This window comes from Pelmatolapia mariae, linkage group LG5, assembly GCF_036321145.2.
Source record: "Pelmatolapia mariae isolate MD_Pm_ZW linkage group LG5, Pm_UMD_F_2, whole genome shotgun sequence".
Classification (NCBI taxonomy): Eukaryota; Metazoa; Chordata; class Actinopteri; order Cichliformes; family Cichlidae; genus Pelmatolapia; species Pelmatolapia mariae.
In genome coordinates, this window is record NC_086231.1 from 3,226,451 (window position 1) to 3,251,359 (window position 24,909).

The following is a 24,909-nucleotide window of genomic DNA, read 5'->3' on the forward strand; positions in this document are numbered from 1 at the left end:
TCTCTTCCCATCATTCTGTAAAAGTTTAACTTGGTTTCTTCTGATATTTTTTTCTGATCCCTTGAGACTCTTTTTTTAGATGTTTTCAGAGAAGTATAACCTGCCTCTCTCCTCGAGTCTTCCCAAGTTGGTTACATGAAAGTTTGAAAACACACACAGAAAACAGTCACAATAGTTTGATATTTTATTCTGAGATCCTTGAGCAGTGTGGAAATGATATTGTATTAGGAGATGACGAATTAAAAGTATGAACATAATTTCCAATATCAAACATCAACAACAGTTAACCTACTGTGTGTATCCTGACAGTTTTCTTTAGCAAAAATAAAAAGATACAATGCAAAAACATATTTAAAAAGGCACTTTTTTTCAAACCGCAAAATATTTACATTACAGCAGAACAGCTCAGCGTTATAGTTAATTACATTAACCTAATGTATGTTTAGGGTTAGAAAACAAAGAAAACCTTGTTTCCTTGTTTGGAGCATTCTAAAGGAAATAATTCACTTGAGACAGTTGTTTGACAAACCTGCTGTTATCAGACAAATTTCCTTTCAAATTTTATTTAAATATTTACTGAAATATGAGTCCAGCTGGAAACACAAATCCATTCAGTGTATTAATTGTGTGGTGAAATCAAACATGCGGCGCTACCCGCTGTGGCAACGGAGCAGCTAAAAGTAGTTTTCTTTATTAGTAACATGTGGAGCCATTTCTCTACTCCGTCCTATTAAACTGCTGCAGAAGAGGAAAACGCAGGAGGATCTGTCATGGAATAAATACAACAGTTTTTATTTCACGAAGAAAACACTGATGCACTGCATCGGTTTCCATTCAAATAGAAAAAAAACAATCCCCAAATGCCCTGTTCCAATGTTGAAAAGATAGTGTTAGACGGTATTTGAATGTATTATTTGTATCAAGTATTGAGCACTGTGAGACATTTATACTTTTATTTTTATATAAATATATGGGGAGTGATTATGATGAAAGTATAACAAAAGTGGCTACATCCCTCCATCCTGACTTTTAACCATCTGCTAAACCTAGGGTGACCATATTTTAATTTCCAAAAAAGAGGACACTTGGCTCAGTCATGAAAAACTTGCTTAAAGAAACATATTTAACATATTAAAACGATGCCTTCTCTGTGCGGTTAATGAATTGTGAAATACATTATGTCATGTAGGCTTTTACAAGTCAACAAGTACAAAAATAAATAACTTAAAAACCTCTGAAATTAAATAATGGTACAGAAATAAGGCCTTATCTGCATAAGAAAAATTACCAGTACTGGGTCGGTACGAGGGAAATGTCTTTTGCAGTTCGTCTGAAAAGATGCACTTGCACTTTGGGATCTTTTAAACATCATTATAATGATAATATAATAGGCGCGTTGCTGCACGCTGTTTGTCCCGTCTGTGAGCGCAGAACAAGCGCTCACAAAGCAGCAGTTCGGGATGACGTCACACACATGGGTCCTCTGTCGGACTATAGGAAAAACCCGGACATTAAAATCAATCTCGAAAATCCCCCCGGACAGAACGTGAAAAGTGGACATGTCCGGGGAAAAGAGGACGGTTGGTCACCCTAGCTAAACCACAGAATTTAAATCTGTTCTGAACTTTTATACTGCTGAAAATATCAAAATTAATCCAACATGTCCTAGCTGCTGTGCTCCAAAACTTAATTTGGTTCTCATAAAACAAACACACCGTAATTCACACAGGTTCACTTTGATCAGCGTTGAGTTTCTGTTCCTGGGCTGAGGGGGGTTCCTGCTCCTTGTTGTCTTTCTGCCCTTTGAAAAACAAAACTGTGTTAAAAACAGTCATAACTGAGCAGAAATGTAGTGCTATGTGTTTAAGTAGTGGAGTGCACGATGACACATGAGTGTGTTTGAATTATACTTGCTGATATGGCAGCATAACTACAGCAGGCAAATTCACCCAATTTTATTATGATTACATGACAAAACGCTAAACTGTCTTTATGAATAAATCGTGATGTTTGCTGTTTAACCATCTTCATCAGCCTCTGCAGTGTGTTCCTCCTCTTTCCTCAAAATAAGCTTTAGTTCATTTCAGTTTGTTTCATAAATATATTAAAAAATAAAGTGAAATAAGCAAGATTGTAAAAATGACGGTCACACAAAAATATGAGAATGTTCATAAATACATTAAACTTACTTTTTTTATTCTTGAAGTAACACCAGACAAGAATCCCAACTACAACAAGAACAACAGCGAGAACAACAGCAACAACAACAGCAACAACAGCTACAATCTTCCATGGTTCTGGAACAGAAGAGAAAACACTAGTGTAACTCAGACTGTGACTGCATGTCAGGAACAGACTGCAGGTTTAAACAGCGAGCTCAGTGATGTCAGCATGGATCCAACTTCCTGTTTCCTGCTGCTCGTCTCCACAGCTCACAGGCTGGTTCTGGTTCTGCTCTCAGCTGTAAAGATGATGTTGGAGTTTTGTCTTGTATGAAGGATGTTTGAATCTGTGCTGCTGCTCACAGACTCCTGCTTTCTTTTTACTGAGACTCACATCTGACAACATGTGTGAGTCTGTGTGTAATCGAGGTTTCCTCCACCCTGAGCTTCTTAGATACACACATCATTAAAGGGAATTTTGTCAGACTAATGATTGCAGAAAATAAGGAATACGAATCTGTCAGTGTAATGTGTGTGTATACACACACACATATACATATATATACATACATATATATATGTATATGTATATATATGTATATGTATATATATGTATATACATGTATATGTATATGTATATACACATATGAGAATAATGATGAGAATAATGAAAATGTGATGAGAGAGGAACACAAAAACATACAGAAAATGCATCAACCATACTAACCCTACATGCATATACACAATAAATGATACTCATGAAGACCAGACAGCATCTTAAGCATGAGATTCTGTTTGTCATCTTGTCCAAGTCACTAGTAAGATGAAAGCGATACATAGACTAGTGGACTGAATATTATAGGAGGACAGATGACCGCATCATAGAGGAAAACAGAATGCTGATGAGGGGTCTTAAATGAGTGAGCTGAGTGAGCTGATTGTGAGTTTCTGGTGTGTGAAGAAGTTTTACCATGGCACACATTTGGTTACATGAGAAGAAACTTATCATGTGATGAGACAACAGTATGTTGTGTGTGGCTGATTGGATGGATGTTTGAGATTAAACTGGCTGTTGATTTGTCTTTTGTTATTAAGTTGAGCCTGCCAAATGGGTTGTTACAATTTATCCCCCTGGCATGAAAAACACGTGTCATGACTTAAACAAGGCCTTTCTTTCCTTTGCTTTCCTTTATTTTCTTTCTTTTCTTTTTATTTTGTTACTTTCATGGTGCACTGAAAGTTCTGTTTGATGATCTCTGTTTGAGCAGGCATGCACGATTAGAACAGAAGCGTTATACGACTCGTCGTCGAGAAAACTGTTGCAAAAGTGAGTTTCTCCAAAAATTAAAAATGGGCTTGAGAGAAAGCCACTTATTTGGGACAATCAGAAAACAAGTCCCTGCCAAAAAGGATTCACCGAGGTAATCCGATTCTAAAGTTTTTCTTTTCCTTTTGAAATGATGTCATTTTGCTGAAATGAAACGATAATTTCCACTATCAGCAAAGAAAGAATGAATGAATGAGTGGAAAAACTGACTGACAAAAGCTGACAAGACTGACTGACTTAACACCATTGTGTGAAGTTAACCCCCACCTGACAAAGGTGTGGATGTATCTCTGTGTGTGTCTCTATTGCAGGAGCAGAAGGAGACCACAGGAGGAAACTTGGGTCACATGACTATGTGAACTCTGCAAATTTAACCTTTTAGTTTAAAATTTTCAGTGTCTGTGAATTCACCATGAGTGTGTTATTAACTACTTTGTGTTGCTCACAGAGATTACTGTGAGAAAGAGTGTATACAAATGCGCAGCGCTAACATTTACCTTTCTTTTTACAGCAGATGGTTAATCATGTGATTTGATCATGTGATTTATAGCAGGACACATCTTAATGATGTTTTTCTATCACAGGATTTACTGAGATTTTGTGTGAAGAAAATTGTGGTTACAGGCTGTGTGTTGGTGATTAAATTACACTGTGTAGTGGAGAAAATGTTGAAAATTACAGGGAAGAAGTGAATACAGTGTGAGATATATTGTGTTTGAAACCAGTGTTACTTTTCTCACAGCAGAGTGTTAACTTTATGACCTTTTTACAGCATCTCTGGAATCTGGATGGCCAACACCTGACCACCAGGATGAACCGTGTGTTTGGCTAATGTTTGTTTTTCTCTAAGAGTGCTTGTAAAGGATTCAGCACAGACAGACAAGTGACAATTGAACAGATGTGCAGTGGTTACAGAATAGTTGAATATGGGGCTCATTAGCTGGCCACTATTGAGCTCACAGTGATAAAAATGAGTGGAGTGACATTGCTTAAGAAAGGTCACCGATTAAATTGTGGAATAAATTGGGATGATTCATGATTTGGGACAAATTATGATAATAATAATAGTGATTTAATGACTGGAGAAAACCTGCACATGATATTTGTCTTTTATGCTGAATACTTTATTATTCCTTTGATCTATAGTTGGTTGAAAATGTGAAGTTTGATTTAAAGACTTTGTCTTTTAGGATACAGGCTCCAGGTGGAGCTGAGAGTTAGACAAGTTAAACATTTAATTGCTGACTGATGTTTTTATACAGGGTTACAGGTTGGAGTGAAGCTGCTCCAAGGGACAAACCCTGGAGATTGTTTTAGGGAGACTGTACAACATTTTTGTACATGTCTCATTGGGGAGTTGACACATGGCGGAAGCCATGTGGCGAGAGGAGTGCCATTTTAATTTGCAGATGTCGTGAGGTGCCATGATGAGAAGGAGTGACTGAGAGGATCGTCCACAAGATGGAAGCTGAGGCCTGGAGAGAGGCTTCAGAAGGATCGGAGATCGCCTTCAGCACAGAGAGCTGTGCTACTGGGCTTCCAGGAGATCGTCATGAGGAGACTCTGCACAGCAAAATCTTAAATGAGATAAAAGACTTTCGACATTGACGTTGAGGAAGACAACTAAGGCTCTGCCTTTAAAATCTTCAGCAACGTTGAATCATGAGAGCTTGAGGGAGCATGCCAGGCTCCAAATGTGACAGCGCAGAGGAGGTCCAGCGATGGACTTGTGGTTCTGTGAACAGCACAAATGCCAGGTGACTGTGAAATAACTAACAGCACTTTTTCCACAAGTGAAGCCAGTAACTTACTATCCTAAAAGATTAGCTCTAGTTGCTTGTGCTTTACCTCCATGCATGAGATCAGTATGTGCAGCAGCTTAAGCTGTGCAATGTTTCAGGAAATAGTTCATTTCACCTTTTTGACATTGTTAGTTCCACACGAGGTAGATGTCTACTACTGCAGACTAAAATTACATTTACCTACAAACGCTTGTCTTTAATGTTACTGTTACTCTCATAACCATAAAGTGATGCACAATTCTGAATCCGTCAACCCTTTTTGCCAACGAAAGAAGAGGGCACTTCTCAGGAGTGTAGAGACCACGTAGAGAAGGAGTGTAAGCCGAGGGATGACTTAATAGATGTGCCACTTGGTGAGGGAAAGGTTTGGTTTGTTGATGGTTTGAGTTTTACAACAGTAGAGGGACAGACTAAAACAGGTTTTAGTGTAGTAGACAGTGAGAAAGTTATCTGTGCAGGACAACTAGCATGTTTCATATTTGCTTGAGCAGCAGGGATGCTAGCTCTAATGGAAGCGTGTAAAGCTGCAGAGAAACAAGATGTGACAATATACACTGATAGCCAGTATGCATTTGCTACATTACATTTCTTTGTGGTGCAGTGGGTGAGACGAGGTGTGACAGCCTCTACAGGGAAACCTGTAGAACACGCCAAACTCCTGCAAAATCTGCTGGAGGCAGAGTTTTTACCCAGTAGGACTGCCGTTTGTAAATGTGTAGCACACATGTGAGGGAAAGATCCGGTTGCATTAGAGAATGCTTTTGCACATAAGATCGCGAAAGAGGCAACTTTAGGAGAACATGGTGTTAACGTTTTAGCAATGTAACACCAACAGACGTTGCCTATTATGCAAGAGGTACTGGCAGACATGCAGGGCCACTCACCTACTGCAGGAAAAAAATGTGATCTACAGAAGGAGCGAGCTTGCAGGATGGTGTTTGTTATCCGTGTGATGAACCAATACTGCTTTAGAATTTGTATAAAACTGCTGCTATTTTGCGCCATGGGCTTTGCCATGTCGCAACAGGAGGGAGATAATGAGTAGTTTATACTTTAAGATTAAATACACTTAAAAAAATTTTTGCAGGTCATGTATGATATGTTGCAAGCACAATTCTCGGGGTAATTTGAGACCTAAGAGAGGGAAATTCCCCAGACCCAGTCACCCATTTCAAGTTATTCACATGGACTATAGAGCTGTCCAGCTGTAATAACTATGAGTATTGTTTAGTGATAATGGTCCACATTTTGTAAATGAAATGATTAGATTAATGGCACAACATCTAGGGATAACACTAAAAACATCATTGTTCATATCACCCACAAAGTGCAGGGTTGATAGAGGGAACTAATGGAACAGTAAAGTTAAGACTTAGGAAGACTCAGGAAGAGACACTCAGGACATGGTTAGACTGTATAGAATTAGTTAAGATGTATATGAATGTACATGAGGATTACTCCAACAGAGAATGGTCTGACTCTTTGAGTTTATATATGTTAGAGTATTTAGAGTTCTAGTCTTCTGTAGTGATGATGGAAGAGCAGAAGAGAGAGCATATTAGCAGATTAGATGCTTTAAAATGTTTAAAAATAAAGAAGTCTTGAGAACAAATGATCTGCCAGATGATTCTGTTCTCCGCAGGAGCAGAGTCTGAAGTCTGGAGATTGGACATTGACAAGGCCATGGAGAGGAAGTGCTGGTCCAGTCCATGGTGGAGAGGTCCATATCGGATGCTGCTGACGACGACCACAGCAGTGAAGATTGCTGGAAGGAACACTTGGATACATTAAGCGCACTGCAAGAAGGTGACACACATCCAGGTCGGATCGGGGTAAGTGGCAGGAAGACCGGGTACAAAGGGGGGGGGAAAGCCTCCAGGGCCCCTCGTCTCAATCCGGTGAAGAAACCAACTGAGCCACAGGTACTCATCAGAATGGCTGGGAATGTGTTGTGCGCCTTCTTGTGCCTGTGGACCCAGAGTGGGATGACAGGAGCGTACTGGGACAGAGCAAATCACACCCAGTACCCGCATGGGGTTTTCAACTAACTACTGATGGCAGTTTGTGAACACAACCGCTCACATAAAGAACGAGACCAATGGCTATGCTTGTGATGCCACTGTCTACATATTCTTCTGGACTGTGGCCATATAGCATCACTGAGAGCAGGACAGTTTGTTTGGTTGCCTTGGCAACACATCCAGGAGTAAACATACTTGGAACACTGCCAACTTTTCAACTTCTGAACCTGAATGGACGGTTGATTCACCAGTAGCTGGGACGGTGAATTGCTCTGGTACGACAGACCTGCTAGTCTGACTCCAAGTATCTGACTTGCTGCAGGACATTGAAAAGCTAAATGAACTGGAAAGAGGCCAGTTGCCTATGTGTATGAAGGGCAATGGATTAGTCCAAGTACCATGGAATTTGTGCAACATCACGTATTCTTTGTGTCCTCTGCAAGAAGGATGTAAACAGAGAAGCTTTTGTCTACATTTACATCATGAACACTTCTCTAAGCTGGTTGAGGTTTTGAGCCAAGAAGATCGAAACAGCTTGATCCAATTTCCTTTACAAATCTTTTCCTGTGGTGACAACAGGACAGGGGAAGAGTTGTAAATGCAGATAATTTACCAGTTGACTCTAACCCCCACAGGATGCCCACAGTGAGAAGGTTTGGGGGGTTGATAGGAGTCATAAAGAAGGGTGTTGACCAGGCTACAGCTTTGAAGTTAGCTGAGAGCCACATGGACAAACAATAAAGTCAACTGATGTGTTTGAATGTCTATGTCTGTATACAGTTGTATTGTAGTGAGATATGATTTTTGAGAATGTTGATTATTCTTGTTTGACTGTTACATTCAGTTGTTTACTTGCAGGAATACATAATGAATCGCACGACAGGAGTAGATGCACCACAAGGCTGGAGAGCTTGGTTAATGTCTGGTCCTTGGTGGCATCTTCTTTTGGAAATATTAATTCCTGTTTTTGGACTGTTGACATTTGATTTGCTTATGTATAGGATGCATTTTACCTTGTGTAAGATCAATGCTAACTAAAATGATTTCTAATACATTTGTTAATTATGTACTTTTACAACAATATGAAATGACTGAAACAAATGACATGACAGAAGCCTGTGTATAAATGACGCCTGCGCTGAAAATGTCAAGCATGAGGTGCATGGCTAAGAATATATTACGCAGGAATAGTTTGGAGCATAAAAATAACAAAACAGGAGGGAAATGTTAGAGTGAATTGATAAATGTTTGTCATTTTTATGCTTACCATCCATTTCTACATTGTTTAACTGTGGGATGAAAGCAATTCCACAGTCCCCCTCCCCAGATTCTTGAGTTTTTGGGTGAGGGGCTGTAGGTTTGATTACAGACACATCCTATCTGGAAGGTCTGTTTGATGTAAGCTTCCTGCCCAGCAGGAGGTCTCTCTCTCACACACACACACACACACACACATATACATACAGTGCCTCGTCTTTGTAACCAAGGGGGGTTAGGAGGGGAGGTACGTGTTGTAAACTATTGTGTGAACTGTAACAGTTTGTCAATAAATAGCTGCGAGGGAAGCTGCTCTTTGAAGGACTTTGGGCTGGAGACAGGTTAGGAGCATGAGCTCCAAGAGCTGGTTCTTGACCAAAGGCCTCCCTTGCGCAAGTAAAAACGATCGATCACTGTTGTCTTCTTTTTCTTTCATGGGAATAAGTCCTGGATACAGCGGGGTCTGAGTTTAGACCCAACTATATCTATCTATCTATCTCTCTCTCTATATATATATATATATATATATATATATATATATATATATATATACACACACACACACACACACACACACATATACACACATACATATACACACATACATATATACATACACACACACATATATATACACACACACATATATTAGGGGTGCAACAATACTCGTATCGATATTGAACCGTTCGATACAGTGCTTTCGGTTCGGTACGCATATGTATCGAACAATACAAAATTTTTTATTTATTTTATCAACTTTTCTTCTGACGATGCTGTCTGTGTTGAGCGCTCAGTGGATCTGTGTTCGACTACTCCGACTAGGCTGCACTGTCGAGCGCAGATCCACTGAGCGCAGCGCAAGCTAGCAAGACAGAAGCTAAGCTCGTTGCAACATTGCAACTGCCTCAACGCTACCTGAAACTGAACCTCCCCCACCCTCATTCAGATCTGGCGTTTGGAACTATCTTGGTTTTCATGTGAAGTATGACCCTGAAGGTAAGCACGTCATGGACAAAAGTAAAACAGTATGTCGGATGTGCCACGCAATGCTCAATTGGTGGGAACTACTGCGTTAGCGCAATTAGCTTGTTAACGTGTTGACGCCATCCAGCCCCACGCACGGGGCGATCCGCGGTAACTCGTTAATGGAGATTTGCCGCGTTATGGCGTTAATGTCATTTTAACGAGATTAACGCTGATAGCACTACGGGGAACACAACGAATATGACTGCACTTTTACTCCGACATCATCCTAGTGCAAAGACAAGTGGAAGCAGACAAAACCAACAAGCACGCTACAAACTTTACCCGAGTCATTTAGACCGCCGTTAGCACATGATTCTCCTTATGGGGACCTGATATGTTTAATATGCTGCTGAGAATATACCCCAGAAGAAGCTATAGTATAGCTTTTATTTTGGAAAGAGACATTTCTCTGTAATAAGCTCTTTTTCCAAAGATGAGTGATTTCTCCATGAGATAGATTTTTTTAAATTATTTTGTTGTTTCAGCAACATTACATTTAAAAACTGTACTTTTGAGTTAAAATATATATTTATAATTTTAATAAATGACAAATTAAAAAGGAATGAACATTTTTTTGTATCGAAAAAATATCGAACCGTGACACCAAAGTATCGAACCGAACCATGAATTTTGTGTATTGTTGCACCCCCCCAAAAAAAAAAAAAAAAAATATATATATATATATATATATATATATATATATATATATATATATATATATATATATATATACACACACACACACACACACACACACACAATCACATACACACATATACACATACATACACACACACACACACACACACACAAGATGCCCCTCCCTAGGGCCAGCTCCCCCGCTGACCCCAGTAGGCACCCCCGTCCTCTGGTACCCACCAAGGCAAGGGAGCCCAGACCCATCCAGACCGGGGCCTACGGCAGCAGCACCGCCAAGCCCCACAGGACCTGGGGCAGCCCACCCGACCCCACCGCAGAGGAAACTGTACCCACCCCAACATTCAATCATCTCCCAGACTACACAAGACAACAGACACCAGGGTTAAGTTTATTCTCCATCTCTCCTATGTCTCTCCCCCACCTGCAGAGTGGACTCCTGCAAGGATGGAACAAACTCCCTGTCAGTTGAAGAGCCCCCTAGTTAGGCCGATGCACAAGAGGCCCCCTGCGCCAGGGCTGAGCCCCCGTGCACCCACCCGCCCACAACCTCGGCGACACACCGACGAGGACCGAAGCCCCCAAGGCCCAGCCAGAGCCCCAGCACGGAGGCGAAGCACCCCCGAACCCCAAGCCCCCACGTCTGTCCTGGATCCACTCAGGGGCAGCCAGGCTACCAGGCCAGTAACCTACGTCCGCCAGCACAGACCCTCCCCCAGCCCTGCTGCACGCAGCCACGAGGAGAACACCCTCTAAGAGTAACCAGAGCCACTAACCAGGTTATGACCACGACCCCCGGGTTAAGCCCTCCAGGAATAACGTCCCTAGGGATTTTCCAGGTGCCCTAAGCCCGTCCCAACCTCCACATCAACCACAATAGCAAAGGCGGGACCAAACCGCGACCCCCCCACCCCCGCTAGGTGATGGAGCCGATCAAAGGAGCCCAGAGGGATTGATCTAATGTGGTGGCAGAGGCTGTATCGAGACTAATGTGATCTATTAGATGGTTTCTATATTGGCTAGAATTAAGATTATTTTTATTTTTCCAGTTCATGAGGACCGTTTTCTTGGCGATGCATAGGGCAGTGAAAACCATGTGGACTGTATTAGTTTCTGTAGTGACATCATCCAATTTTCCCAACAAGCATACTAAAGGAGAGGTTGGAATTTTACATTTCAGACACTTTGATAAGTCTTCACATATCCTGCGCCAAAACTTCTGCACTGGTGGACAGAACCAAAGAGCGTGGATGTAATTGTCTGGTGTATTGCCTTGACAGTGTGAGCAGTTGTTGGAAGATGTAAAGCCCATCTTGAACATCCGATGACCAGTATAGTGCACTCTATGTAGTAATTTGTATTGTATTAATTGCAGACTGGGATTTTTAATCAATTTAAAGGTTTTTAAGCATACCTGAGACCAGAAGTTTTGGTCTAAGCTGACTGATAAATCTGCTTCCCCACTTTGCAATAGGAAGGGATATTGATTCATCTATTTTAGAAAGTGTTCTGTATATTTTAGACAATAATTTGGGGGATTTAAGAGTAAGAAAGTGTACCGCACTTGGTGGTGTTTGTAATTCAACTTGACTGAGGTTAAATTTCTTTTTTACTATGGATTTAATTTGTTGATATTCTAAAAATCTTTTCTTGTTGATCCCATATTCTGTAACTAGTCTGTCAAATGAAATAAATTCTGTTCCTTCTTATATATGTTAGTATTTAATTCCTTTACAACTCCATTCTGGAAAGTTTATCATATTATTGTTTTGTAATATGTCAGGGTTATTCCAGATAGGTGTACGTTTGCATGGGATTAATGAGGACTCTGTCATTTTTAGAAACTCCCACCATGCTGTCAGAGAAGAGCCGATGTTGATGCTTTTAAAGCATTCATGTCTTTTGATGTTTGAGCTGATAAATGGTAGGTCTGAAATCTCTAGATCATTGCATAGTGCCTGTTCAACATCTAGCCAGGGTTCATCTAAGAAGGTATGTTTTAACCATTCTGAGATGAACTGAAGCCTGTTGGCTAAGAAGTATTGTTGAAAATTAGGCAGATCTAATCCTCCTTTATCCTTGGTTCTTTGTAGCGTTTTTAAGCTGATTCGCGGGGGTTTATCTTTCCACAGGAATTTAGAAATATATGAATCCAGAGATCTGAACCAATCTTGTGATGGTTTGTTAGGGATCATTAAAAATAAGTAATTTATTTTTGGCAAGATCATAATTTTTATAGTGGCGACCCTTCCCATGAGTGATATGGGTAGAGATTTCCATCTAGTCAGATCACCTTCTACTTTCTTTAGAAGTGGGATGTGGTTTAATTTAGTTAAGTCTGAAAGCTTAGGAGAAACATTAATACCTAAATATGTAATATTTCCAGATTGTAGTGGGGCAGAAGAAGAATTATGGAGGAGCAGTTAATGGGAAGAACTGTTTGTTGATTTTGGCCAGTTAATTGAATAATCTGAAACTCTTGAAAACGAGTTTATTAGAGTAATTTCCTCAGAAAGGTTGGTTTGTGAGTATTGGAGAAAAAGCAACACATCATCCGCATAGAGACTGATTTTATGTTCTACGTTCTTACATTTTATGCACTTAATTGTTGTAGCCTGTCTAAATGCTGCTGCTAGTGGTTCGATAAAAATTGCAAACAGTGAAGGGGAGAGCGGGCATCCCTGCCTGGTGCCCCTCAGGAGACAGAAGCTGGAGGATGTCTGGTCATTTGTTCTGACACAAGCTGTTGGGGAATTGTATAATATTACTCACCATGATGCACACAGATCTCTGAAGAAATCCGATGCCACTTTTCCATCTGTGTGGCTACACAGTGATAACAGCCAGGTTCAGTTACAGTAGTCTGGACAGTGACGTGGAAGCGACCTTGTTCTTCTTCATCCTGCACCGTCTTAGTAGGAAGTGTTTTGTTATCACTGTCCCACCACTCAACTGTAGGCTTAGGAGAAGCACCTGGAACTTTACACTGCAGCAGACCCTTTTCTTTAAGTATTGTGACATAAGGCTCTGGAGCTGCACCTGTGAACACATCATAAAGAACAAACAACTAGTTTACATAGCCACAATCAATTATTTAAATACATCCTCATATCAACAATAATACATGACATGTTACGGCATGTTATTATTTATTTAACAAAAACTAAACCAAAATGCAGAAAACAGTATGTAAAAATATTAAGTATACTCTTACTGTTTCCAGAGGAATTCATTTCAATTACATTTTATTTACATAGCACAAAATTACAAAAACAGTCACCTAAGGCGCTAAGCTAGAGATGCTACAATAATGCAGAGAAACCCCTAATAATTAGACAACCCCCTATGAGCAAGCACTTGACCACAGTGGGAAAGAAAAACTCCCTTTTAACAAAGAGAAACCTCTAGCAGAACTGAGCTCACCCCGTGACTGAGTCTGCACACCTCAATTAAAGCACAGATTTTGTTGGGTCTTCTGGTCTTGAGCACTCAGATGTGTGTTAACACAATGCCAAGGAGGAAAAGATTTCCCTTAATAATGAGCACTTTGATTTAGAAAATGGACTTTGTGTTTACTTATTTTATCTTTGTCTAATATCTTCATTTGTTTGATCTGAAACACTTAACTGGGACAATCATACAAAAAAAGCTGTAATTATAATGCAAGCATCCCAAACACAGCAGCAAATTTATAACATAATGGCTGGAAAACAAAAGAATCTAAGTGCTGGTTAATGTGGGACCTTAAGAGTGCTGTGCATAAATAAATGCCCACAAACCTCAATGAAATGAAGCAATTCTGTAAAGAAAAGTGGACTAAAATTCATCCAATGATGTGACAGCCTGGTAAAGTCAGACAAAAAAAATGATTACTTCAAGTTATTTCTGCTGAAGGTGGTTCTACAAGCTGCTGAATCATGCTGCTGCTGCATTTTGGCTCAGGTAACAAAAAAAAACAAAAAAAAAAAGGACAATTGAATATGTTGCTTAGATTGTTATCCATCTCAGGTTGTATTTACCTAATTTTAAAACCTGCTAAGGACAGAAGGATTTTTGCTGTTGTTACACAAACCTTAGAATTTAAACCATGGCTTCTAAAAAACAAATGAAAAGCATCAACAGCAAAATAAAACTAGAACAGGTGTCTTAAAAGACCATTAGAGACAATTAAAAAAAATTATAATCCCCAATAACTATGATTGTCTAGCACACAAACATTGTAGCATAAAATTTTTTTATGTGCGGATAAAAAAACAATATCATAAACATTTACTTTAACCGTGGACTGTTTATAAAGATAATCTTTAGCCCTTATGTAGTTCTCACCAAAACAGGTACCTGTTTGTCTTTTCCTACTACTTACACGTTCACATAAACACAAACGAGCATGTTAACATCAGTATCGGCACAAACAGGACTCACCTGGAAAGTTTCGGATCTTTAACCTTTTGAAACGCAGAGGTTGTATGCGACCTAATTTTACCTGTAAAATTAATAAATGAAGATACTTGATATTCTCCTGTTGAACGGAAACACAGATACAGTCGTATTACACGTCGTTTGAAAGCTCAGATATTCTTTTTTCAGCAGATTCATGAATGTCAAAAAAATTATTTACGACATAAAAACACTTACGTCTTAATTTATTTTAGTAAATAGTTAGTAACGTTAAGGTTAGCATGTTGCATCACCATTAGAAAGTCGTTAATCGGACCAAAAATAGACGTCTAAAGACAAATAGGAGCTCGTTTTAACGAACAAAACTCACAGATTAACTTCCGCCTGTTTAAATTCAACCGGGAGTAAAGATATCCAGAAAAAGGTGAATTTATTCTCTTGTGAAGTTTTATCGGAGTTACAGAAACTTTTAAAATAAGAAGATTAAAAGCAATTTCAAAGCGTTGACGACTAATTTGTACCAATCATTGTAACGTCTCTGATATCAGGAAACACCCACGAGCAAAATTAACCAATCAGCATCGATTGTCGACAAAAAATAACGACCTCACGACACCATTAATTCAGTCAGCCAATCAGAAAAGAGCATCATTACGACAGCTACGTGGGTGTTTGATTGACAGCTACTCTCATCCAGTAGAAAGTCACCGCAGTGAAACCACTCTCAGTTTGAAGCCGGGAAAACCACCTGTCTGACCATATATGGAAGGTAAAGTAGTTTGATTCGCTGTTACAATGAAACGAAAACAAATCAAAGAAAACTATTTAATCTGTCAAAAAAGACCCGATTAAAGTATAATAAATGTGTGAATCTTTGTTTTAATTATTTAGGACATCGTTTTGAAGTTGAGTTTAGCATCTAGGAACATGAGAAATGTAAAAAAAACTGAATGAATCCTTATTATTTGTTACCTTTGAAGAGATTTTTGTGGAGTTAGAAATAATTTGTCATAGATTCTCTGCTTTGCAATTTGAATTAATCTCTTTAATATCTTTAAATTAATTCAGAATATCACCATGAAACTTGGCACATTTATTGTAGATTAAAAAAAGATGATATCCTGTAAATTTCAGCCTTCTAGCCCTCATAATGACCGATTACCTGTCTTTAAAATATAAAGTAAAAGCTTAAAAACATCAAGGCTTCAGTGATTTCCTGTAATATCCTCTAACAAATGACCTGTGTTAGAGGTAAAGGTAAAACTGACAGACTACATCAAATATCCCAGATTTTACTTCACAATGATGAAACAGGCAGGTATCAGATATTTATGGTTTAAAATGATTAAAACGTTTATGCTGGTAGTTACAAACATGCAGAAGTGCACATGACTGTGAGAGGCTCTAACAGATTAATCTGCCCTCTGAAAGGAAACAAACACACACATGTTAGAGGTGACTGTGTTATCATTAACTTGGGAGTCAGTTTGAACAGCTGTGCGTCTGAAATAGAAGGGAAAATTAAATTGTTTTATTAAGTTATAGTTTATTTTATTTATTACATTTTATTTTGCTTATTGAACCCTATGGACAACTCAGATTTTTGATAAGTAGGCAGGTGCAGGACCATGATACACATGGGAAAGTCTCAGCTTTGTTCACCAAATATTGCAAATATCACTGCAGATGTGCTGTGGGGGTGAGACCCTGCCAGATGTGCATGCTGACTGCTTCATCTGTAAATAATCAGCTGATTTTTAACAGCACTCACCAACAACAAGCTCAATGCGGGATGTTTTTACACTGGGCTGCATCACTGGAAAACTACAGGTGTAGTTTCCATTGTCCTCCAGCTTAGTTTTATTCATTCTTATGGAGGCGTTGCCGTGCTTCAGCTGTTCTGGAAAATGTGAGACTCGACCTTTGAATTCATCATCTTGACCTTTATTAAATGTGCCGGCATCAAACATGAACACCTCCTTTAGAGGAACTGTTCCTTCCTTTTTCCAGACAAACAGTTTTTTCTCAATGTTCTCATTGGTGCTGAGGGAGCAGGGTAAAATGATATCATCATCTTCCATCACAATCACTCTGCTGCCAGGTGGTCCTGAAAGACAAAACATCAACTAAACAGTGTGTTCAGATACAAAGTGATGAGGATATAATGAGAATAATTTATGAGTCAGACAGCCAATCAGAAGAAAGTTCACGCTTGATTTTTACTAATCATGAACTCAAAACAAAAGGTCCAAGTTTAATTTTAAAGAAAGAAAAGCCACAAAAATATAATCAGCAAACTTTTTCCCTATAAAAAATCATATATTTTTAGCTCAGTTCCCCTTCATAAAAACAAACCAATTAAACTGGTTTGGACAAAAATTATGGTACCTCTAGAAAAGAGTAAAAATAAGATGACTATAGGGACGTTAAACTTGTAATCAGTCAGCCTATTGAAAAGTAGTTGATGTGCTGTTTGAAGTCCCTGCACCTCACTGAACCACTGAGCTAAGGAGAAAGCTGTCTCAGGTGATGAGACTGACAATTAAAGACAAGCATGTTAAAGGTAAATGCTATAAGACTGTCTCCAAGCAGCTTGTTCCTTTGTGAATACAGAACAATATACTGTATCATTCATGTTTTTAGGGACACACTGGACATGACGCAAGAGGAAAACTAATGACAAATTTTATCAATAAGTTCCAGAGATTAGAGGTGAACTCCAGGTGAAGTAAAGTGTAAAATCACACCATCCGTTACTGTTTGAGCTCAAGTGGACTTAATGGAAGACGACTGAGGAGGACACCAGTGTTAAAAGCAAATCACAAAAAGCATGAATGGAATTTGCCATTTAGTCACTTTCTGCAATGTCACATCAGCTCTATGTTCACAGATGCAAAAATGAAGCTTATAAAGAAAATAACACAGCGCCTGCTCTGAAACATGGAGGAGGCTCGGTTATGTTCTTGGGCTTGCTTTGGTGCAGTTGGCCTGAAAGTGTCTTGAAATCTCAAGACTATCAAGGCATCCTGGAGTGAAATGTAGTCGCCAAAAGGCAACCTTCAAACCTGAGACAGCTGAAGCAGTTTTCTCCTGAGGAGCGTTGACAGGTGCAGACGTCTCACTGAGAGTTACAAGAATTGCTTCATTACAGTGATCGCCTCCAAAGGTTGTGTAGCAAAGTAATTAAGAGGACCATTTTTTTCCAGAACAATTTCATTTTTTAATCATTCTGCTGAACAACAATTCAAAAGCAATGTCTGATTTTCATGAGTCAATTTTCAGTAAATGTTTATTGTAAATTTAAAGTTCTTTCTTTCTTTTTAATTGAAGGGTCCATATCTGTATATATTTGATGATACTGAAAAATGATTCTTTTTGTGTTTCCTGTATTATTCATCCTCTTCAGTCTCAAGAATACTGATTCCCAGTATCTCAGCTGTAACAGTTGTCTATAAGAGTTTATGCCAGGAGTTCAGGGCAGCTATTTTTGTTAGCACACAGACATGCTCTAATCATATAGCAATAATCAATAACATCAACAGCTTCAAAAACACAAAGTGCTCAAATATCTAATCTTCATCTTTTGGGCACTCAGCAAAGTCTCTGACAACACGGCTCAAATCGAAACTCCTCGTCCTGCTCTCTGCTCTCCTTCCTCTTTTAAGCAGCACGTTTTCGCTTTGCTTGTTAAACATAATTTAAAATGCTGTTAACTGCTCTGTAAGATGCTCACTGAACAAAGTGCTGCATCACTGACAGAACACAGAGGTCCATTAAAGTAAACTCTCTCTTTCTTTATTTGTCCTTTATTTATCCAGGTAAAAAAATCTCATTGAGATTAAAAATCTCATTTTCAAGAGAGACCTGGCAAGGACCTGGCTCTCTCTGTAAATGGACTGCTGCTAATATGACTGCATCCAGTTGATGCGGTATTTTTACACAAACGACTGCATGTGAAGTAGAGCAGCACACTCCTTGACAGTCACTTTGACTGACTCCTTCCTGCCTTTAGTGCTTCTTCCCCAGAACACATTGTGCTTTGTGTGCAGGGTTGACAGACGCGATGAGGAAAGTGAACAAACAAGAGATTCTTAGAAACAGACGTGCATGTACATGACACACCTTATCTGTTTCCTGAAGATGCTGAAACTTGACTTTCTTACTCAAACGTGACTGAAAACAGACAAATATCTAAATTACTGTTGTTACCACAAAGCTGTGTGGAAAGATTGTAATGTCATTTCTTAATTTCTGATCTGAGGTAAAGATCTTCATACTTTTGTGTTTATTGGGAAAACAACCACAGTTGTGGGCTCAGGAGAATTTGGCAAGATCACAAGAAACGTATTAAACTCATAAACATCCAGCAGGTCACCAGTGAGACACATGTGCTGGTGTTAGGTGTAGCCTGACTTTTAGCTACACGCTAAACAAGCAGAGTTTCAGAAAGTAGAAGATGTTGCCTCTCAGTTCAAGTGTCTCATGAGCATTTTGGTCTTGCAGTTCTTCTGGGATGATATTTCTATTTAAGTGTGGCAAATGCATTAAAAATTCATGTAAAGAGATAAAAGTGAACATAACCCTGCCCCTAACCAGGTCACCAGGACCAGGTGGCTCATCAGAGGTTAAAGAAAGTTTGTGTGGCAGCAGGTTTCTTTATTTCCACGTGATGAAATATCACTAATTCAGGCAGCAACAGTGTCAACACTGTGAGGCCAAAAATGTTTCACTGATAAAGATTTGAAACACATCCAGTCTGTGTCCTTTTCACCAGCTGAGCTCTCAAAAATCTTCCTGCCAGTTTGAACCTGCACATCAGAGTCGGTAACAGCCTCATGTTAATGGGCCACACAGTGTTTTAACTCTGACAGTAGAAAACCTCAGGAAATGGAAACAGGGTACAGCCACTCTCCATCTTTTTGGGGCCTGGCTGTGCCATTCCCTTTAAAACTGGCAGCAGGTGGCGCTGTAATAACACAAACAAGGAAAAATGAACTTTATATACTTGCCTACTTATGTGTTTATGGATGACTTCTGTCCTTCTTTTACTAATTAAGGATAATAATAATAATAAATTTATATCATTGTTGATGTATCTGAATCTCAGTTGTTTCAGTTTGTAAAGAAAAAATAAAACACGTGTGTTTGCAGGAAACACAAACCGCTAACAAATACGCCACACCTGAAAAAAAGTCAGGGTGAAAAAATGAGATAATCTGATCTTAAATAATAAAAAGAACATTTTCATACTGTTGTAGAATTGCTGCACCATTATCTGCTCATTATTTCAACATCAAAATGTGGCTGCGTTAAAAGCTGATGTCACAGGTGTAGACACCGCAGTCATCCACCCACTAACGCAGCAGCCTGAACATCGTTAAAGCTCCATCCGCTCCTGTGAAACGTGACTGCGCCTGCACACATGATCAGTATAAATCAACGAGCTTCTTACCGGATTCAGCAGCAAACGTCAGTCCGGACAAAGTCAGGAAACAGAAGCTCAGAAACAGAAGAAGAAGCTCCATGTCTGCAGAAATCCTAACAGGATCAAATACGGTGGCTATTCTGTGTAACCAAGATCCGAGTCACCCCTCTCATCTCAGCGCTGACGCAGTAAAAAAAAAAAAAAAAAACAGTTTCAGTTTATAGCGTCTTAAACCAGTCCGCCATATCTGCCATAATTTCCGGTGTATTACGTCACAACGTCATGGACCTTTAGATTTCACCTTTATAATATCAGTGACAGTCATACAGAAACAGTGACAGGAGAAAGATTAATGAGCAGAGTCTGTTTATAGAAAACAGATACAGGCTGATGTAAGAGAGGAGAGGACCTCCTCCCACTGCAGCCTTTAAGGTCAAAGCCAGCTGCAGTTTTTGACTCTTGAAGATTTCATAACACAGTCTCACCTGTGCAAAAGACTCTCCACCAATCAAAACCAGCCAATCACTCCAACTGTGTGATGAATGAATAAAAACCTGTCATCAGACTTTAAAGACTGAGTCATCAAAGTGTTTAGTTTTTGTTTCATAAAACTTCACTGCCTCTGGAAAGAGTTCTGCACACATGTCGGCCTCATGGAGAGTAAAAACCTTTCAGACACAAAAATGAGATGTGAAGGATTTTTTCAAACATGGAGGAAAGCAAAATGATTCTCATGAAACCATATGCATCAGAAAACAGACAAAGAAAATGATCTGAGAACATCAGCAACTGTACAGTCCAGTAAAGGCAGACTTACATGCATTCAGCAACCATTTTATTAGGTACACCTGTTCCACTGGTCATCACAGTAATCTCTAACTGACCTTTCTCCTCAGCAGCAACTCAAAACATTTAGACATGTAGACATGATCACCACAGCCTGCTGGAGTCCAAACGAGCAGAAGAACAACCAGATTACTTTGAGCTGATAGAAAGACAACAGTAAGTCAATCGACCACACTTCTTAATAAACCATGCAGAAGAGGATCTCTGAAAGCACAACACATCTGACGTTGAAAGCTGATGGGCCACAGCAGAAGAAGACCACACTGAGGGTCACAGCTGTCAGCTAACAACAGAGGCCACATTTACATCTGCTCACCAAAATTAGACAACGAAGACTGAAAAACACTCCAAAGGCCTCCACAGTCACCACATCTCAGTGCACTGAAATTTGGACGAGCAGCTGTGACACAAGTCTGAACGTATATATTTCTATTTGTTGCAAGTAAACCTCTGACAGTGTGGTACTGTATTTGCTCTTTTATACATATTTGAATAAATATGACGTCATAGAATAAGTGAATTTAAGGGCTGTTTACTGTAGTTATGACCAGTGAGAGACGCTAACATGTAGCAACCTGTCAGTCACAAAGTGGATCTGCCATGAACCCTGCCCTGGTTTATCATTCTGACTCTAACAGGACCATCATTTACAAAATAAACATTTTGTGTCAAATAAAACTTGAAACTAAGACCAGTGATTGAAGACTAACATCTGGCTTTCAGTCTGTTGAAGTTCATCTCTACAGCCAATCAAAGCTAGTGAGGAGAGCATGGAGGAACCGGTTCTCTATATAAGCTTCAAATCTGTGTTTGGATTGGTTGGTTATCACAGTCACATAGCCGTAAGTCAAACGTATTCCAAAGAAAGTGTACTGAGTGTAAACAATATTAGGTGATACAATTATCTGCTGTTCATCAAACGTGGGAGCAGCATTCATGTGGGAGGAACTGGTTTGGTTTGTGCTTTGATAATGACTGCAGAGAGCTGTGTGCGCCTCTAGTGAGGAGGAATCTGTGAGTCAGCACAGAATAAATCCTTTATGTTTGTGGGCATCATGACATCATTTACAGTTAAAAAAAAAAGAGCTGGAATAGTGTTTGGGAATAAATCAGAATCAATGAAACACTTTTCTTTTAAGCTAAAAATAAGTTTAATATTAAGAATCCTGAGGTGGGACTTGAAAATATTTAGACTTTAATGAGCTTGTATACTTCACCTGTCAAAGCAAGCAAGAAAGAACAGAGTTTTAGTTCTGGTCAGATCTGCTGTGGATTCTCATTATTAACTTTCCTATAACACATGTAGAGTTTAATTCACATAACAGCATTCAGCTGCAATACAAGCAGATTATATTCAAAATAACATGCATATGTTGAAAAACTAAAATTAAACTCACCTTGTTATTTTTGATCAGCTGCACTGGATCATCACCAGCTTGTATCTTCATCCTTTTTCACTAAGTGAAGTCTTTCCCTTTGTTCCTTTTCCTCTGCATCTGAAAACCAAAGTGTGTAAAATGAGGAATATTTTTCCAGTGTAGGTTTAGAGTGCTTCATTTAGTGACAGCTGTTGATTCTGTCATGGTCCTGGATCAGTGACCCAGCGTTTTGTGTTTCATTTTGGTAACATCTTGTGTTTTGAGTTGATTCTTATTTTGTATTAATTCTTAGTGTTTTAGTGTTCTCCCTTCTGTGCTCTGGGGTCCGTTCTTCGTACCTCGCTAAGTAAGTTAGCTGGATTTGATTGTTGACGATTTCGCGTGATCTTGGATCGTTCGGTTCTCCGAAGCTCATCCGGGACTTGCTGTCATAGCAACAGATCCGTAAGCGTAAACCTGCTTGGGAGCAGGTTTACTTTATGTAAACAGGATTAGATCGCGGCCACTCAGGTATGTCCGCTTCAGTTACACGAAAGCAACAGCGATATTTCGCCACTGTTTTACCATAAATAAATATTATCAATGTAACTAAAGATAATGCAGCATTTGATTCTTTTATTGATGTCATACAGATACATACAGGTCATTTCCTAAAAAAAGGGAAATGTACTATTAATCATTCTATGTCATGTATTTGATTATTTCAGATGTAATTCATATTTTAGAGTAGTAATAGTAAATTACTTCGTGTAATCAAGATGAGAGACCACGGCTATAAAAGCGAAGGTGGATTTGGGAAGTCTGTCGCAGCCATGTCCTGTCCGTTTGTACGCGAGCAACCCATTGCAGAAGGTGCAAGATTGATAAGGAGAGTCTTCAGAATTCAGCGTATATTGCGGGATAGACAGGATCCTTTAGCTCAGCGCGACAGTGTGCTCATAGAGAGATATCGATTTTTTTGTTATTTACTTAACACACTCTCTCTCTCTCTCTCTCTCTCTCTCTCTATATATATATAGATAGATAGATAGATAGATAGATAGATCGATCTCCCAACTTACTGTGCATGCTTCAGTCACCCCTTGGATGGGAACAGGTAAAAGTGATGGAGTGTTATGTAAAACTACACACAAAAAAAACCCACAATGTCAATAAATGTCACGGTACAAACAGCCGGGGTGTGACGAGGGGGTGCAGGACCACCACCTGTCTTTATTTGCTCTGCCCTTTTCTTGGTTGCTGTTATAAACAAACAAACAGATTATTGCAGGGTCTCTTTTCAAGAGACTAAAAGCAATATAAGTGATAAATATTACCATTCTGTAGAATATTCTTATATTTCACTTTTACTTGTTCCCATGTTCTAGTGGGTCCTGTTGTGGCTCTAAGGTGAAAGAGGATATGATGTAATATAATATAATGTGGTATAATATAATATCACATGATATAATGTAATATCATGGATCACTTACGAGTTTAATTTGTCAGCAACTTTCTGCCAGCCCTCTCTCCTTGCTTTTGCAGCCTTTGCAGTGTTCCCCTGCGTTTTAATTAAACTCTGAAACTCCTGAAATCCCTCAATCAAGAGTTCTTGCTCTGCTGCCGTGAAATACTGAGCGCGCTCCTTCGACATCTTCGCCGACCAATCACAGGGTTGCCGATCAATGTTTCTACTATCGATGCGTAGCCCCTTTTAAGCCACCCAGTGATCTCACATTACTTCATCCAGCTATACTAATCGTCAACAAAAGGTGTGTTCGGAGAACCGGATTAACGAGCTCAAAGTTAGCGCGATGATTTGATCTTGGATGTGTCATTTGTTCTTGGATGTAGTAAGCGAGGTACGAAGAACGGACCCCTGTTCGTGTCTCTGAGTTTGTGTTTGTAAAACAGTTTGTGAGTTTCCTGTTTTACTTTGAAGGTCTGTGTCTCATCGTGTTTAATTAGGTTCAGCTGTGTTCCCCTCTGGTGTGTCATTCCCTCATTACCTTGTGTGTATTTATAGTGTGTGCCTGCCTGTGTTCCTCGTCAGTTTGTCTGTGTTATTCTGTGTAACTTTGTGACACTCCGTGTCTCTCTGCTCTTCATTCTCCGCTCCTCATCCCCTGTGTTACCTCCATATGTTTTTCCCTGCATTTTATTCTGTGAGTTATGGTTTCGGGTTTTGTTTGTTACTAGCTTTCCCAGTTTAGTTTATGTCTAGCTTGTTCCTCATTTCCAGTTTGCCACTTGCCACACTGTAAATAAAATTCACTCGCATCACCGCCGCTGTCTGCAACTTGGGTCCTCCTTCAATAAATCACACGACTGCTGCCCCAGACGTGACAGATTCACTTTTCAGATAATCTTTGAGGATCTGAATTTTTAAGAAAGACCCAAATATCTCTGCTTATTGTCATGCATCCTCATAAGGCATATAACAGCCCTGCACACCAAGACTGTGCTTATATTATACTTTAATCAAGGTATAGATATGATTTAATCACATTAGCTCAACTGTTTCATAAAAATATTCCACATACTAGAAATGACCTGCTCAACAACATAAATCACATTTTCAAATGTTACAAATGTTGGAGTGAAAACAGGGAAAATGTATCTGTTTGCAA

General features: G+C 39.4%; 1 protein-coding gene across 2 annotated transcripts in view; it reads right to left on the reverse strand.

Annotated features, from left to right (window-relative positions):
* Window positions 1-281: 281 nt before the first annotated feature.
* LOC134626885 (V-set and immunoglobulin domain-containing protein 1-like) overlaps window positions 282-24,909 on the reverse strand; it is a 92,418-nt gene continuing 67,790 nt past the window's right edge. Inside the window, exons 4-8 of one of the 2 annotated variants that reach the window (XM_063472776.1) lie at window positions 14,675-14,690; window positions 13,025-13,291; window positions 2,190-2,297; window positions 1,716-1,801; window positions 282-765 (exon numbers count right to left, since the gene is read on the reverse strand). In XM_063472776.1, coding sequence (XP_063328846.1) covers window positions 1,722-1,801; window positions 2,190-2,297; window positions 13,025-13,291; window positions 14,675-14,690 — 471 coding nt within the window. In that variant the 3' untranslated portion in view covers window positions 282-765; window positions 1,716-1,721. Of the gene's footprint in view, window positions 766-1,240; window positions 1,802-2,189; window positions 2,298-13,024; window positions 13,292-14,674; window positions 14,691-24,909 lie in introns of those variants that run through there. The other variant, XM_063472775.1, reaches the window with a different exon arrangement.